Source organism: Silene latifolia, chromosome 10, assembly GCF_048544455.1.
Source record: "Silene latifolia isolate original U9 population chromosome 10, ASM4854445v1, whole genome shotgun sequence".
Lineage (NCBI taxonomy): Eukaryota > Viridiplantae > Streptophyta > Magnoliopsida > Caryophyllales > Caryophyllaceae > Silene > Silene latifolia.
In genome coordinates, this window is record NC_133535.1 from 31,213,717 (window position 1) to 31,229,852 (window position 16,136).

Here is a 16,136-nt window from a genome sequence, read left to right on the forward strand (position 1 = left end):
GAGGTTTAAACAAAAATAAAGACACTTTTTTTTTGTACAAAAAGAGGATCTACCTGTTAGTGTACCGGATTTTACAGGTTAAAATTGATCAAAGTGTAGTATGAGAAGAGAAGGGCAATAATATGGTTTATTTTGAGTTAAATTGTAATACGGATTATTTTGAGAAGATGACTGATAGTTTGGATTATTCATGTCAAATAACCCTTAAATAAATTCATTATTTCCAAAACTTACGCTCCATCAAAAAAATCATTCAACTCCCAGGTTCTCACATTCATCAACTCCCCGGACCATGGTTTTCACCATTCAACTTCTTCACACTATTGTCATAGTCCTATTAATTCCTTTTCTTTCTCTCAAAAGAAATGATAAACTCAAGATTTTTATTTGCAAGATCAATCATTGCTCTTCATTTTCATGTGCTCACTCCGTCCCAATCATTTGTTTCCATTTTTATTCTTTGTGAGATGTATTTTAATCAAAGGTAAACAAAATGATTGGGATATAGGGAGTATTTGATTATTTCCTTCATATAAGGCTAGATTGTGGTATAATTGACTACTTTTTTTCGGTGACTATTAGCATCATCATTATCAGGGTTTTTTTTTTCTTGATCGATTTTAGTTCTTGGAAGTGTGTAGTTGTTATTTACATTGTTAAGATGTCAAAGTTAACATCTTTTCACGAGATAGATAGATTAGCTTATGGAGTATTATTTTTCCTTCAAATCTCAAAAGTAGCCTTTTATGAAATTTGAAATACGCAATTTAACCCAGAATTTTTGATGTTTGCATTCCTTCAAAGAACGATTGAAAGCTACTTTAATGAAATTTGAACGCTTAGATACCCTCATTGAAATAGCCTTTGAACTGTGTTATTATTTGATCCACTAAAAATGCGACGATACAGAATGAATGAAAATATAAAAATTGAAGAAAATGGCGAAAAATACAATGGGGAGAAAGAATAGTTGGGAGACAAAGATGGCCCTAGCAAAGGCAGTGGAGGAAATAAATGGTAAGAAAAGGGGAAAACTTTTGGATGCAACATTTTTATTTTTAATCAGTTGAATGATGAGAACCAAGGGAGATTCAAGTGGAAGGGAATGGAATGGTGAGTTGGAAACTTGTGAGTCAGCAGTAAACATGCCATGTCATACACAAATGACGGAGTTAACAACTAAGTTGACGGAAATCCAACTTAGGGCATAGTTTAGACTAGTTAATAAAGTTTAGGGGTATAATGTATAAAGTTTTAAAAGGAGGGGTATACTATAGAATATCAAAAAAGTGGAGGGTACACTATAGAAAAACCCTTATTATTTATACAAATTGACCAAAACACTGGTTAATAGTCAGTGTAAAATACTTATTTAAGTTACAATCTCATGATACAAATTTAGAAACCATTGCTAGGATATGACCCGGGCAACGCCCGGGCTTGAACAAAGTTATAGTTTCAATCACATAATATCGCCAGTCTCTTTCACGTGACTTGTTGAGGACTGTTCATGAGTACATGATTTTGATCATGGTTCCGACTTTTATACCTGAACAAAACAGCCTATCAAAAATAAAATGCCAAAACTTGCCAGGACAATTGCGATTTTTATGTTAAGTTTGTTGATCTGATGATGTCGTAATTGGTTGATGGCTGAATGAGCAAAGCAAGAAATGCTGTTGATTCATGTTGATACGATTGCAGAAAGGTTGGAAGCATCAACATTCATCTATTACCTCTCGACCTTGGCGCACATATGGGTCATTTCCATGTTCCTGGTACTAATTACAGATCCTACCTAATTACATCAAGTCTTTGACCTCAAAAACAAAAGTTCATCCATAATTAACTATCAACAACACTACAACAGTGTCGCGCAGGCGTTTACCCTGGCGAGTTAAGAAGCACTTTGTCCAGCACAAGTCATACAACATCAACTTTTCGGAGTGAAGTTGTGAGCCAAATCTGATGGAAACTCTAATATCCTTGATTATAATAAGAATGAGCATTATCGACTACACCACTTCCAGAAGACACTGTTTGCGCTAAACCTGGTAAGCTTTGGGTTTGGGCATAGGCCTGGATAGGCAAACCGCTGGTACTTTGTTCACTGGTTTGCGGTACTGCCTGATAATAACCAGTATATCCTTCATTTTGGTATCCATATGCCATTGTCGAGTAATTAGCATAGATTGAGGCCGCATTTGGATCAGCACTTGCCTCACGAACCGGAACTTGAGAAATAGGATACGTTTGATTCCCATAAGCAACATTATTTACGTCTTGATGGAGCCCGATATATGGTTGATAGCCATGCCCATAAGACAATCCTGTGGAGTTAGTACTATCATAATATGGATACTGATTAACCGCCCCAACTTCCCTGGTTCCGGGCTGAGGCCCTTCTTGAGCATAAAAGTTACTTGAAGAGGACGCATTGATGGCAGCTGGCACCGCAGCTGCCTCATGAGTACCAGAATAAGACTGGTAATGGTAGCCCAGTTCCGTGTAGTTTGACGCATTTTGCAGATTGTTCACATGACTTGCTCCTGGTGCATTGCTAAGTGATGGGTTGAAGGTCGAAGTTTGGTCACTGGGAATCTGGGTTCTGGCAGCCATAGAAACCCAATAAGAAGCCGGTAAGGATGAGGATCGGATAGCTGGCGAGGGCACACTGCCTCGAATTTGTGGAGGAACAGGTATGTTTCCGTCTCTGTAAATAGGCATGTCAATGAGAAAAATTATAGTAGAATCATTCATAGCAACAAATGTAGCTGAAGGTTTATTTTGCCAACCAGGATTACTGGATTCGCACGAAACCCCCAGTGAATCGCAAATTCATTCACGCATGTGGCATATCCATATCACGGTCTGTGTTCAGAATCATTTGGAAGAATTCAACATGGGTTTGTGCCCAAGTGTCGCACACGGCTATTTTTTTAATGAAAATTCCGCATGTTTTTGGCTTAAAACGAAGTGTTCAAATGTGTGTGTGTGTGTGTGTGTAGAGTGTTAGACACGTGTATGACAAGTAATATATAGAGTAGGACTGTAGGAGTAACAAAGATCATGCCGTTTGTTTAAATTCTAACTTCTAAGTCACTCTAAGTCTCAATACACTATCAAGTAAATATCAAAATTAAATATCAAGTATTTATATTGCATTAGGCAACATGGTTGGGGTGAAAAGGGCAAACAAGGGAACCTACCGCAGATGAGTATCATGTCGTTGAAAGCTTGGATCATCTGGATGATATGGTTGGGGTGAACGTGCTGACCCATACCGGCCATAAGCAATACGCGAATGATAAAGGTTAGAAGGCATTTCACCTCCCCTTGATAGGGGTATTTGGTTGTGAGTAGAATGCAAAGAAGGCAATGGTATTCCCGGAACCGGCAGAGCAGCAGAACGGTGACTGGGATAGGCCAAGGAAGCCTGCTTTGGAGATCTTAAAGTGATAGGACGAAACAGTGAAACCAACTTGTGTACCTGGTTAACATTGCATGAACACAGTCAAATATAAGCGAGTATAGGCCTTTTAAAAGAATACTGGTGCAGAAAAAGTGAAGTCAGAAATAAAAGGTGGCTTTTACTCACTTGTTCATAGCTGAGATCCTGCTTAAACTTGAATTTACTAAGGTAATTTTCTTTGATAGCATCTTTGAAAGCTGCCTCTGGCAAAGGTAAGCAATCATTGGCAATCGAGAATTTCACCTAGAAAAGTAGTAAATAAAGGTGTCAGAAAACAATCTTAGATTCATTATTATTGCATTTACCCATGTTTCTTCTTGACTTGACAGCATAAGATCCAGCACTGAAGGTAGGCCAATTTAGAGGCTGAAAAAAAGACTTGTACAGATAATGAAGGGATGAAATCCTCCTTCCCATTCCCGGCTAATATTAAAGGAAAAATAGTGAACATAAAATATTCTTCCATTAAATAGGTAACTAACAGTAAGCAAAGACATTAGTGAACAAGGCAGCACCAGAAGAGTGTTTACCGATTGTTGATCAATATCCCAGCCCCTCCTGTACCGAGAACCCCTAAACATCCTTCTCCAACGCATCACATATTTATTTATAATACACACAAATACAAAAGAAACACACAGCATACAAGATTTCAACCACTCGCTCAATGCCTCTGCCTTAGATAACAAATAAATCAATTAACTTGCCAAATTAGAAAAGGTTGAAATGGAGGTACCTGAGCAGGGAATCTTCCCCCAAAAGCATATGGTTCAAGTGCTAATTTCCCAACAGAGTCAGCAACATAGGGGCCATACAGGAGCTTCACATCAAAGTCAAACAAGAACAATTTTGCATCAGGCTTTATTTGTTCTACAACATCGATCCTTGACGCTGGAAGACCAAAAACCCTGTAGATGAAGCAATCTTGTTTTGTTTTAGCATTGCACATGAATATATATCCAGCAAAACTCCCCTGTAATCTAGGATCTTGTCTCATGTGTGCATCAACAATGGCACTCGTGGCAGATGTAGTTGGAATACCAGAATCAACATGTTGACAAGTTGAACGAACATGGGCAAGAGCTGTAGAATTATTTTCTGAAGCTTCCATCTTTCTTTTCTTTGCATAACTTATATGCTGCATCCTTCTATTATGAATACGCCGCGATCAGATCTAAGAAGAATCAGAATATAACATATTTAAAAAGGGAAAATGAAATTTACAATTATGACAGTGAGATCTCATTTACTTGAGAAACTGTAGCAGAACACCAAAACAAAAATCTCACCTCACCCCATAAGCTAGCATACAATAATTACAAAGAAGGTACAAGCAAAACACATAGAATACCTAAATGAAAGCAGATTTGATTTAGGGTATATCATTGATACTTTCTATAATCTCCAAAAGAAACTAGAATAAACAGGGAAAACAACGTAATTCCCGAATTGGGCGACAAGTAGTGAGTGAGCTGCAGACAGTAAAGCTAACAATATATGTCTAAGCGATGCAATGCCTCCAACCCAAGAGGCAACCTTCACCTATCCCCTTCGGTATTGCCATTAACACCAGACTCCATAAATTATCAAAAACCCGCAGCAAAACCTACTCTAAACACGACTAAATAGCAACAAATTCATCAATTAAACGCCATAAATCACTGTAAAACCCCAAAATGTTCAAACTAAATCCTTTAATTTCACTACATTCAAGATTCTGGACAGACAGTTGAACACTAGCATTCACTCAAATTTCACCACGATTTAGCTTCAAGCTGCAATTCATCAAGTGCCAAACCATGAATTCCTTCAAATAATCACATTATCAACGAGAATAAGCAAAATTGAAGCATGAAAATGTAATGATTCTCAGGGAATTAATCCCGAAGAAAGATTACACAAGACAGGAATTCCAGAAGAAAGAAGAAATTCGGATGAAGATCAATCGATTGTATTATCTTGAAGAATTGATTACAAAAATGTAAAGCTTACAAGATTGTAACAAACTACAAGATGACAATAGAAATGTAGAGAGATTCTAGTGAGACAATTGTCAGAGTAATCGTTATGAAGCATTTTGAACGCATTTTATACACTGTAATTAATAAGGGAGATTAATAATTAGATGGTATTTTTTTATTATATTATTAAGGTGTTAATACGATGATAAATCTTGATTAAACGGTTATACTTGATATCATAATGAAGATTATGATAATGAGAGTCGAGTATTATAGAATTTAGTCTAAAAGTATTCTTGGTAGTTGGATTATTAGAACGGGATTATGAAAATTCGGATAGACCAATATATTGATAACGGTACTCATAAGATGAGTATTAATGGATCTCATTCATTAAATTATAATATAGATAATGCATATGGAGATATGATTATTGAACGCGATCAACAGTGAGATTTCCCAAATGGTTCTTATTACCTATGCACTGTCAATGTGGAAATTCTCTTAAGGAGTAATTGTATATTCTATCCTTTGACCTGAGATCATCATTGTAGTTAATAGACTACTTATTGTACTTAGATACCAGACACCTAGTGTGTAAAAATGCTAGTTGAATGGTCATTGGGTATAATTGAGTACCTATGCAATTAGTGGTGAGTTAAGGTGGAATCCGTCAACTCAAGGTAATGAGTTTGAACTCTATGTTGTCATTAATCTTATTGGTTATATCAAAACCTTGGCCAGGGTAGACGAATGATTTAAGAAAGGAGTTTCTTAAAATCATTCCCGACCAATAATGATCGACATGTAACATAGTGGTCGTCTAGTGAGGTTTGACAGTCAAACCATACCCTAAGATGATCCGGAGTTGGAAGGACGGAGGGAAATAAATACAGTGTCCTTTACCAGGTTCGAGTACAGTGAATATTGGTATTCACGCTATCCGGCCGTCGAGGAGTGTTGTTAGACGCCAACCTCGATTAATAGTTAATGAGATTAATTATTACCGGTTTAGCAATGAACCTATGTGGTCACACACTTACGGTGGGATATTTAACGTTTACAGTTACTTAATTTATTATGAGATAATTAATTAAATAATCTCGACGGCATATCTTTATATTGTCCGCTAACACGGAAATATAGTTAATATCGGAAAGACGTGTGTATGAGAAACCGAGACGAGAATAAGACCATTGAGTTGGGCCTTAGAGGCCGCGTATCCTTTTACCCGTAAATGTCAAGCGTGTAACTCTTATCATTTAGAGGCTACGTGCTGCTCTTATGGTCAATCCTTAATTGTTAAGGATGTGACTCACCAATGACATTACTTGATGGCTAAGAAATGTTTTGCCTATAAATAGCAATGGTACGTTGCAATTTATAGATACAAGAAATCATATTTGCTCTCATATATACTAAAAAGTGAGAAAAGTGTTTTCTCTATATCCGAGGTCGTCTCAAGGTTTGAGAACGTTAGTTTATCTACCGGTGTGGATACACTAGAGACTCCGTATTTTCGGGGTTAGACCAATTTATTATCTACACATAAAGTATGTGTCCCTTTATTCAGTTTTACAAGTTTTTAAATGCAATAGGTCTCAGGAGCACCGCGTTTCTGTCTTCCGCTGCTACATGTGATATACCACGGTCCCTTCAACAATATGTAATGAATTATTTCAGAATGACTGACGGAATGATTGTTAACTCCTATTTATAATAGTCAACCACTTAACAGCCCAACTGTATTTGTAACAACTTCCTAACAACCTGTTGACTTTATTTGCTGATGTGGATAGTTGACTTTGCCAGATTCGTTACAATCCGTTCCCCTTAACAAAAACTTGTCCTCGAGTTCCATTCAAGTTGAAACCAGGAAATATTTTCTCTATACCTTCATAAGATTCCCATGTAGCATCAGCTTCAGATCCATTGGACCAGTGTACCAATATATATACCACTGCCATATTCCCTTTCTTAACCACCTTCCTCTTCAACACAGCAATTGGTTCAGCTTGTATTTGCATGTTCCCATCTATCTCTGGCACTGAAACTGTAACAGGGAGAGGCCCACGATGCCTTTTTAATTGTGATACATGAAACACCGGATGAATTTTAGCATGATCAGACAGCTGCAACACATATGCCACATTTCCTTTCTTGGCTATTACCTGAAAAGGACCAAAATACTTGGGAGCTAACTTGTGGTAAGGCCTGTACACCAATGATTGCTGTATATAGGGTTGTAGCTTCACATATACCCACTCATCAATAGCAAATTATTTGTCACTCCTGTGCTTATCACTCTGTTGTTTCATCCTGTCTTGGGCTCTTTTAAGATGAAATTTCAACATTGTTATACAATCTTCTCTAGCTGTTAGGCTCCTGTCCACAGCAGCTACTGGACTGTCACCACTACAGTAAGGAATATGCAAATGAGGAGGCTGCCCATACACTACTTCATATGGAGTAGTACCAATTACAGAGTGAATATTGCTGTTATACCACTATTCGGCAAGAGGAATCCAGTTTGCCCAATCTTTAGGCCTTTCCCCTGACATACACCTTAAGTAGATCTCCAAACATTTGTTTACAATTTTTGTTTGACCATGTGGATGGTAAGCAGTGGATAGTAACAGATCTACCCGCAACATTTTGAATAATTCTTGCCAGAATTTGCTCAAAAACACCTTGTCTCTGTCACTGACAATGGTTTTAGGTACCCCATGTAGTCTAAAAATCTGTTCAAGGTACACTTTAGCAACATAAACTGCATCAAAAGGATGAGACAACAGTATGAAATGAGCATATTTACTGAGTCTATCCACCACAACCAGAATGGTATCCTTCCCATGTGATTTGGGTAAACCCTCTATAAAGTCCATGGATATATTTATCCAAATTGCCTCTGGGATTGGCAAAGGTTGTAATAAACCAGCATGAGCTTGTAAAAGAGGCTTGTTTTGCTGGCATATTACACACTGCCTAATCAGATTTCTTATCTCTTTCTTCATTCCCTTCCAGTAGAATATTGCAGATACCCACATGCATGGTCCATGAATGCTTGAATGTCCCATATAGCCGAGTTATGCATTAAAGTCAACAACTCCTGTCTTAGACCTGCATTTGGACCCACCACGAATTTCCCTTTTCTTGTTAATTGATCATTCTGCCATCTTTATTTATTCTGGGAAGAAGGGTCATTTAGAAGTGCTTGAATTAGTTGCTCACATTCTGGTAATGCCCAGCTTTGTTGGACCCTTTAATTTGCATCAGATCAGACCTGACCTGAGTTAGTGCAAGACTCATCAATTCTCCTCCTGTTATCCTTGAAAGAGCATCTGCCACTGTATTTTCTTTTCCTTTCCTGTACACTATTTCATAATCCAGTCCCAGCAACTTAGGTAAACATTTTGCCTGAAATGAGCTTGTAATCTTTTGCTCTAGCAAGTATTTTAGACTGAAATGATCAGTTTTGATGATGAAATGCCTCCCATCAGATATGGCCTCCATTTATCCACGACCATCACTAGAGCCCACAATTCTTTCTCATATGCAGATAAGCTTTTGTGTTTCATTGCAAGAGCCTTGCTAAGAAATGCTATGGGGTGTCCTTGCTAGGATAACACAGCACCAATACCCAAATCAGAAGCATCAGTTTCCACTATAAAATTTTCAGTAAAGTTTGGTAATGCCAAAACTGGGGCATGACTCATGACCATCTTCAATCTCTCAAATGCCACAGTTGTTTCTTCATTCCAAACAAAGCCATTTTTCTTCAACAAATTTGTTAATGGTTTACTAATAATGCCATAATGTTTCACAAATTTTCTGTAATACCCAGTTAGCCCAAGAAAACCTCTCAATTCCTTGATGGTTTTTGGAAGAGGCCAACTCATCATACTTTGAACTTTGGAAGGATCAGTAGCAACTCCTTGTGCTGATATTATATGTCCTAGGTAATCTACTTCAGTTACCCCAAAAATACATTTACTCTCCTTGGCATATAGGGTGTGGCCCCTCAACACTCCTAAGGCAATTCTCAAGTGCTCCTGGTGCTTTTGAACATTACGGCTATTTATCAAAATATCATCAAAGAATACAAGAATAAATTTCCTCAAATGGGTTTGAAAGATTGAATTCATCAAACTTTGAAAAGTTGAAGGTGCATTAATGAGGCCAAAGGGCATTACTAAGAACTCATAGTGGCCTTCATGGGTTCACAAAGCTGTTTTTTGCGCATCATCACTATGCATTCTAATCTGCCAATACCCTGCTCTCAAGTCTATTTTTGAGAAGATAGTAGACCCATGTAACTCATCTAAAAGCTCATCAATAACTGGTATGGGAAACTTGTCTTTCACTGTATGTTTGTTCAATTCCCTATAATCCACACACAACCTCCAAGATCCATCCTTTTTCTTAACTAAAACCACAGGAGAAGAATATGGGCTTTGACTATGTCTCACAACCCCATTGCTCAAGATTTCCTTAGTTATTTGCTCAATTGCATTTTTTTTGTATAATTGGGTATCTATATGGCCTAACATTAACAGGTGATGTACCAGGGTTAAGGTGCACCTGATGATCATGGCTCCTATGTTGAGGGAAAGTGGTAGGTTCCTCAAATACATCAGCAAATTCTTGCAGGACAGTTTTAATGCACTCAGGTGTATTATGGTTCCTACCCTCCAGTTTCCCTGTGTCTAACTTGTATTGCAGATTTAATGCAAATAATTGACCCCCTTTACAACTCTGTAAAATTTTATTTCCACATATCCATTGTAGTTCTCCCCTTTTTATTCCCCTCAGTACCACCTTCTTCTCTTTATATTTAAATTCCATCCTCATTTTTTCAAAATCCCAACTCACTGGTCCCAAAGAAGCCAACCACTGCACACCCAACACCATCTCAAACCCTCCTAATGGAACAACCATGACATTTGCAGTAAACTCCACCCCTTGGAGCTGCCATCTAAATTTTTTACACATTTGTGTGGTGACAATAGTGTCTCCATTGGCTACACTTACTCCTAATGGGAAGGTCTTATCAAGCCTACACCCTAGTTTCCTTGCCACTGCCTCATCTAGGAAATTATGTGTACTTCCTACATCTATTAAGATGTGCAGTGAATGAGATCTCACCTTCCCCGACACTCTCATAGTTTGAAAAGAGTTATGACCAACCATAGCATTAAGAGAGATCAAAGGTTGTTCATCCCTCCAGTTTTCCCCACTGTCAGTTCCAGCTGTATTCAGGTCACTCTCCTCCTCAAGCTCACACTCCTCCACAAACCCATCATTATCCTTAATAGAGACCACCTGAATTTTGTACAATTTGCCCTTACAAATGTGACCAGCAGTATACTGTTCATCACAGTAAAAACAAAGGTTCTTTCTCCTCCTGTCCTCTACATCCACAGGTAAGGGTGGCCTATTTCTGGGACTGGATTTAGAAGGAACAGTTGTGTTATGTCGTTGAAAATTTTGGGTAGTTGGGGTGACTCTATTGTCATATTTCTGGTATGCTGAAGAACTAGGTCTATATTGAGACTGAAAAGATGTGTAATTTGGTCTTATTTGAGGTGATTTTTCCAAAATTAGTTTATTTGTAGCTTTGGTAGCAGTAAAGGTCTCCTCTTGTAGTCTGGCATACTCTACAACTTCACTCAAAGAATCTGGTTAAAATGCCTTAACAAATGACTTAATTGTAGGCTTCAAACCTCCCACAAAACTATCTAAGAAATACTGGTTAAGCAGCAGTCTATTTCTTTGCAACATTAGTCCCTTAAGGTGTTCAAAAACATCAAGATAATCTTCTAAAGATCTAACTTGAGACAGTTTGTTAAATTCCTCCACAACATTACTATCAATTGCTTCTTTGAATCTAACACACAAATCCATAGCAAAATCATTCCAATCCACATTTTCCCTAACTGTCATGTAGCTATGAACCCAAGATTCTGCCTTCCTAACTACATACAAAGAAGCTAAATCTGCTTATTGATTGTTAAGGATTTTACAGAGGTCAACCAATTGCATTTCTTAACCCATAACCTAGCATTACTACCATCAAATCGGGGAAATTCAATTTTAGGGTTAAAGCCGAAATTTCGAGGGTTTGGAGGAATTATACCTTCCTGAATTCCAGGTTCTTCAGTGGTTCGATTATGCTGAAGTCCCTGAAGTAATAGCTTAATCCTCTGATTTTGTTCCCTCATCAACCCCATGGAATCTTCGATTACCTTCATGCGCTCCTCCATTTTTGCTTGTAATTGAACAATCGTAAGTTTCGCCAGCTTCAATTGGATTTTAATGGCGGAATTTTGTAAGCTCGAAGTTAATTGTAACAATGGCGGAAGCTTTTGAGTCGTGCTACAATGGCGGACGATATTCAGAGCCCAGAAAAGAGTTTTGGATACCAGATGTAATGATTCTCAGGGAATTAATCCGGAAGAAAGATTACACAAGGCAGATCATTCACAGGAATTCCAGAAGAAAGAAGAAATTCGGATGAAGATCAATCGATTGTATTATCTTGAAGAATTGATTACAAAAATGTAAAGGTTACAAGATTGTCACAAACTACAAGATGACAATAGAAATATAGAGAGATTCAAGTGAGACAATATGTAATGAATTATTTCAGAATGACTGACGGAATGGTTGTTAACTCCTATTTATAATAGTCAACCACTTATTACAGCCTAACTGTATTTGTAACAACTTCGTAACAACCTGTTGACTTTATTTGCTGATGTGGATAGTTGACTTTGCCATATTCGTTACAGAAAATTACAAAACCCTAGAATCTTTAAAGTGCAGAAAAATGTCGATTAAACTAAATAATCACCAAAACAGACATGAGAGAATAAGCATAATTATTGTCCCATATTATTTATTGATTTTATTATTAATGTAAATTAATCAATGTGTATGATAATGGTGATCATGATAAGACCTACAGCTTTGATGGTTGTACGTAAATTTATGTGTAAATCATTATATTGTATTATTTGTTAGATACTTGTTATTTAATGATAAAAGTTTAATGCTCGTGCATAAAAATAGGCCTTGTTATGCACATTAAAACTTAGATGGATGCACGTAAATTTATAATGATTATTCAGTTTAATTATAATCATCGGTGATTTATAATTATTCAGAATAAACTATTATAATAATTATTCAGTTTAGCATAAAAATAGATATAATAACCTCAAGTCAACATTCACCAAAACACCTAAATCATTATAACTAACTCTAACTCTTTCTTTACTATAGGGGTTTGTTGTACGTTATTTTTTTATTATTCATTTTTTTTTTTTTGCAGTTGGAGTTATTTTGCATTTATTTATTAATTTTAGGTGTTTCGGGAATGTTGGAGACTCTATAATCGCTCGAAAAAATTTTCCTTTAATAATATAAATAGATAGATTACATTATAATCATAGATTATTACAAGTTGGCCCGGGCATGGCCCGGGCATTAAATCTAGAATATATATTTAAAAGAGGAACTTTTGAAGCGATTTCATTGGTTATTGTTTTTGTTGAATTAATTATGTGTATAAATAAAAATATATATAAATTGTGTATAAATAAATATACATTAAAACAATAGTTTACAATAACAAATCTTCGATTATTTTATTAGATTGATAAAGAATTTAATATTAACAAACAAGTAAAAGACTATAGATAAGAGACCGTCTCCCACTAAATTAGTGGGAGACATAACATGGAGAATAAGAAATAAGTAACTAACTCCCTCCCCTTATTATGTGAGACGTCTCTCAATAACACTATTGAGAGACCGTCTCTCTAAAGTTTTTGTGATTATAGAGTCCAATATAACATGCACATTTCAGTGGATATCATCTTATCTTTACATAAACAATAAACTCTTGCACTACCACTACGCCAAATCTGGCAATCAATAAGGAGCGTATCACAACGGTTTAATGCATTTAATAACGACACTTAGATTACTGTTTTCCAAATATTGGCAAAAACCTAGACCACGCTAATAGGAATAATGGTTTTCCTCGAAAACCGTTGTTATTATAATTTGACAACGGCTGCTTAACAAACCGTTGTCAAAAACTTTTAACGGTTTCCAAAAACTCGTTATAGAATCACTCTTATCAACGGTTGTTAGAAAACCGTTACCAATTTAAGATATCGGCATTTCGAAAACCGTTACTAAATTAACACCAACAACGGTTTTTGTTACCCGTTGTTATGTTATAGCTACGGATTTTTTGTAACCGTTATTATTTTCTATTATGAGATAACGGTTTTTCAATTCAACCGTTGTCAGTATTTGATTAGATTTTTCAATTTGATTACTGCATTCAAAACTGAACTTTAATAAATATTCAATTTGACCAATAATATTCAATTTGACCAAAATAATTCTATAAATATGTCGTCATAATATTTTAGGTCAAATTCTAAATTATCAAATATTTACTCTCTAATTTCTTTCTAAATTTATCTCTAAAAAAAATATGGCTGGTGTATCGAAGCTACAATCACATTCTCGTTACGCACAGCCTTTTACTTGCATTCTCCATAATCTCTCGGTTCATTATGGTGTGAATGGAAAGGGTTTAAACCCGAATTTTGGGTGGTTGACGCAAATGCTTCATAACTCCGGTTTCACCGCGGTTAAAAAAGTGTACCCTGTGTCTACAAACAAGCAAGGTTTTGTAGGCTTCGCTTTTATCGTATTTGACGAAGCCAACTGCCATGATAGTTTTCGTCAGGCAAGAAAATTAGGGGCTAGATTTACGGGGGAAGATGCGGGGAAAGAGGACTTATATTCGGATGATAAACAACAAGGCCCTTATCTATGGGTTGCGATCCATCTTGATCATCATCTGCTGAAACATTGCAGGAAGTATCACATTCTTGCCACCGTGCCTATGTCATGGGAGAGAGAGGCCATTCCACCTGCGCTTCCCGGTGATAATGAAGGGCCGATCTACGACTTGCTCTTTACCGAAATTCATAATGAGTATCCTAATACTTCATCAGATTCTAATAATTAAGTCTTAATTATTATCTGGCATTGTAAGTTGTATTTGGATTATGGTGGTGCTTTGAATTAAAGTTTAATTATTTATGTTTTTTTCTTACGTTTTTTGTTACCCCATCCTCTGAAATTCAGAGACAATATCACCAGAAAAATATCAAACTTTTATTATAATGACTTAGGTTTTTAGGAGTACATTAAAATATCAAGCTAAAGAAAAAAAAAATCGCGTAAAACAAGCGTTGACAAACGTGAAAGAGCAAATATGTAGTGTGGAGTTGAATGGAGGGAGTATGTTTTTTGTTACCCCATCCTCTGGAATTCAGAGACAATATCACCATATATGTCTCTTTCACCTTCAGCCCAATCCACACAGTCCTTTTCCCATTGCAACGGCACTGTCTCCTGCTCGGCAATGCGACCTTGGCGGTGCAGAATCGGAAATAGTAGGAGACGGTCAGATTCATTCACAACCCATAAATATGGGCCTACCCACTGATCATCGTGATCAAACCAGAGTCTTGAAGAGTCATTGTTATAGAATGCCCTCTCAAGTTTGCGAGCCTGACGAAAGCATTCCCGCTCCTCACCCCCGCCAAACTCGATGAGGGCGCACCGCCTGAAGCCATGATGTGCATCATTGTCCAGGTAGATAGTTTGAACCAAATTCAATCCGGCTAACCGAATCAAACCTATTAACCAGTCAAGGCTATACGAGAGTATAGCCTTTCCATGCCCGTCCTCTGTATACGGGAGATTGTGAATGATGCACATAAAGGGTTTAGCGTACATAAATCTACTTGGGGGTCCTACAAGAGGTTCATATGATGCTTCATCATCATCAGCGGATGAATAATATGAACCACTATAAGTTGATGAACTTGACGACATAATCGATGTGGAAAATTAATGCAGGACTTAACAAGTTAAGAATTGGAAAGTGCAAACGGTACAAGTTAAGATTGTGAAAATTATAATTCTACTTATAACGAGTTTGGGTTGTATTGGAAACGGTATAATAAGATACTAAGAATTGGAACCGGTATAATAATAAGATAAGAATTGGAAACTTAACAAGTTAAAAATTGGAAAGTGGAAACGGTACAAGTTAAATAAGAATTGGTTAACTCTACCGTGTTAAACATATTAGCTTACAACGGTTATCAAACAACCGTTGTTCAATTAGTAAAAATACAACGGTCCAATTACTTAACAAGACTAATGCATGCCTTGTAATTTTTACTTTTTCTGATTCAAAGTTACAGTATTGCGTGTTTGACCATATGTATAACATAAAATGATAACGGTTCTTTGTTAAGCCGTTATCATATTACACATATCAACAACGGTTAGACATAACCCGTTTTAAAAAAATTGTTTAATTATCTGTGATTTTCTAGTGTTTGTGATTTGACTAATGCATGCCCTGTATTTTTTATTTTTTCTGATTCAAAGTTGCAGTATTGATTGTTTGACCGTATGTATAACACAAAATGATAACGGTTCTTTGTTAAGCCGTTATCATATTTAATATATCAACAACGGTTATTGTAAATCCGTTGTCATATTACACCAATAAACAACGGTTTTTCTTATAACCGTTGTAAATACAGATCCACTGTGAAAGCTGAAAAGTTTGTGGTTTTACCAATGCATGCCCCATT

The 16,136-nt window shown here is 36.6% G+C and overlaps 1 protein-coding gene across 3 annotated transcripts; it reads right to left on the reverse strand.

Annotated features, from left to right (window-relative positions):
• Positions 1 to 1,699: 1,699 nt before the first annotated feature.
• LOC141605441 (uncharacterized) lies at positions 1,700 to 5,558 on the reverse strand. 3 transcript variants are annotated; one of them, XM_074424208.1, is made up of 5 exons: positions 5,465 to 5,558; positions 4,209 to 4,646; positions 3,599 to 3,715; positions 3,210 to 3,490; positions 1,700 to 2,713 (listed from the first exon to the last, which is right to left on the reverse strand). In XM_074424208.1, exons 2-5 carry the CDS (start codon positions 4,614 to 4,616, stop codon positions 1,978 to 1,980), a joined length of 1,542 nt encoding a protein of 513 aa, XP_074280309.1. In that variant the 5' UTR covers positions 4,617 to 4,646; positions 5,465 to 5,558; the 3' UTR covers positions 1,700 to 1,977. The 3 variants fall into 3 exon arrangements, with proteins under 3 accessions (XP_074280309.1, XP_074280307.1, XP_074280306.1); XM_074424206.1 differs by having other exon boundaries at positions 5,371 to 5,550; XM_074424205.1 differs by having other exon boundaries at positions 4,824 to 5,548.
• Between the last annotated feature and the right edge of the window lie 10,578 nt (positions 5,559 to 16,136).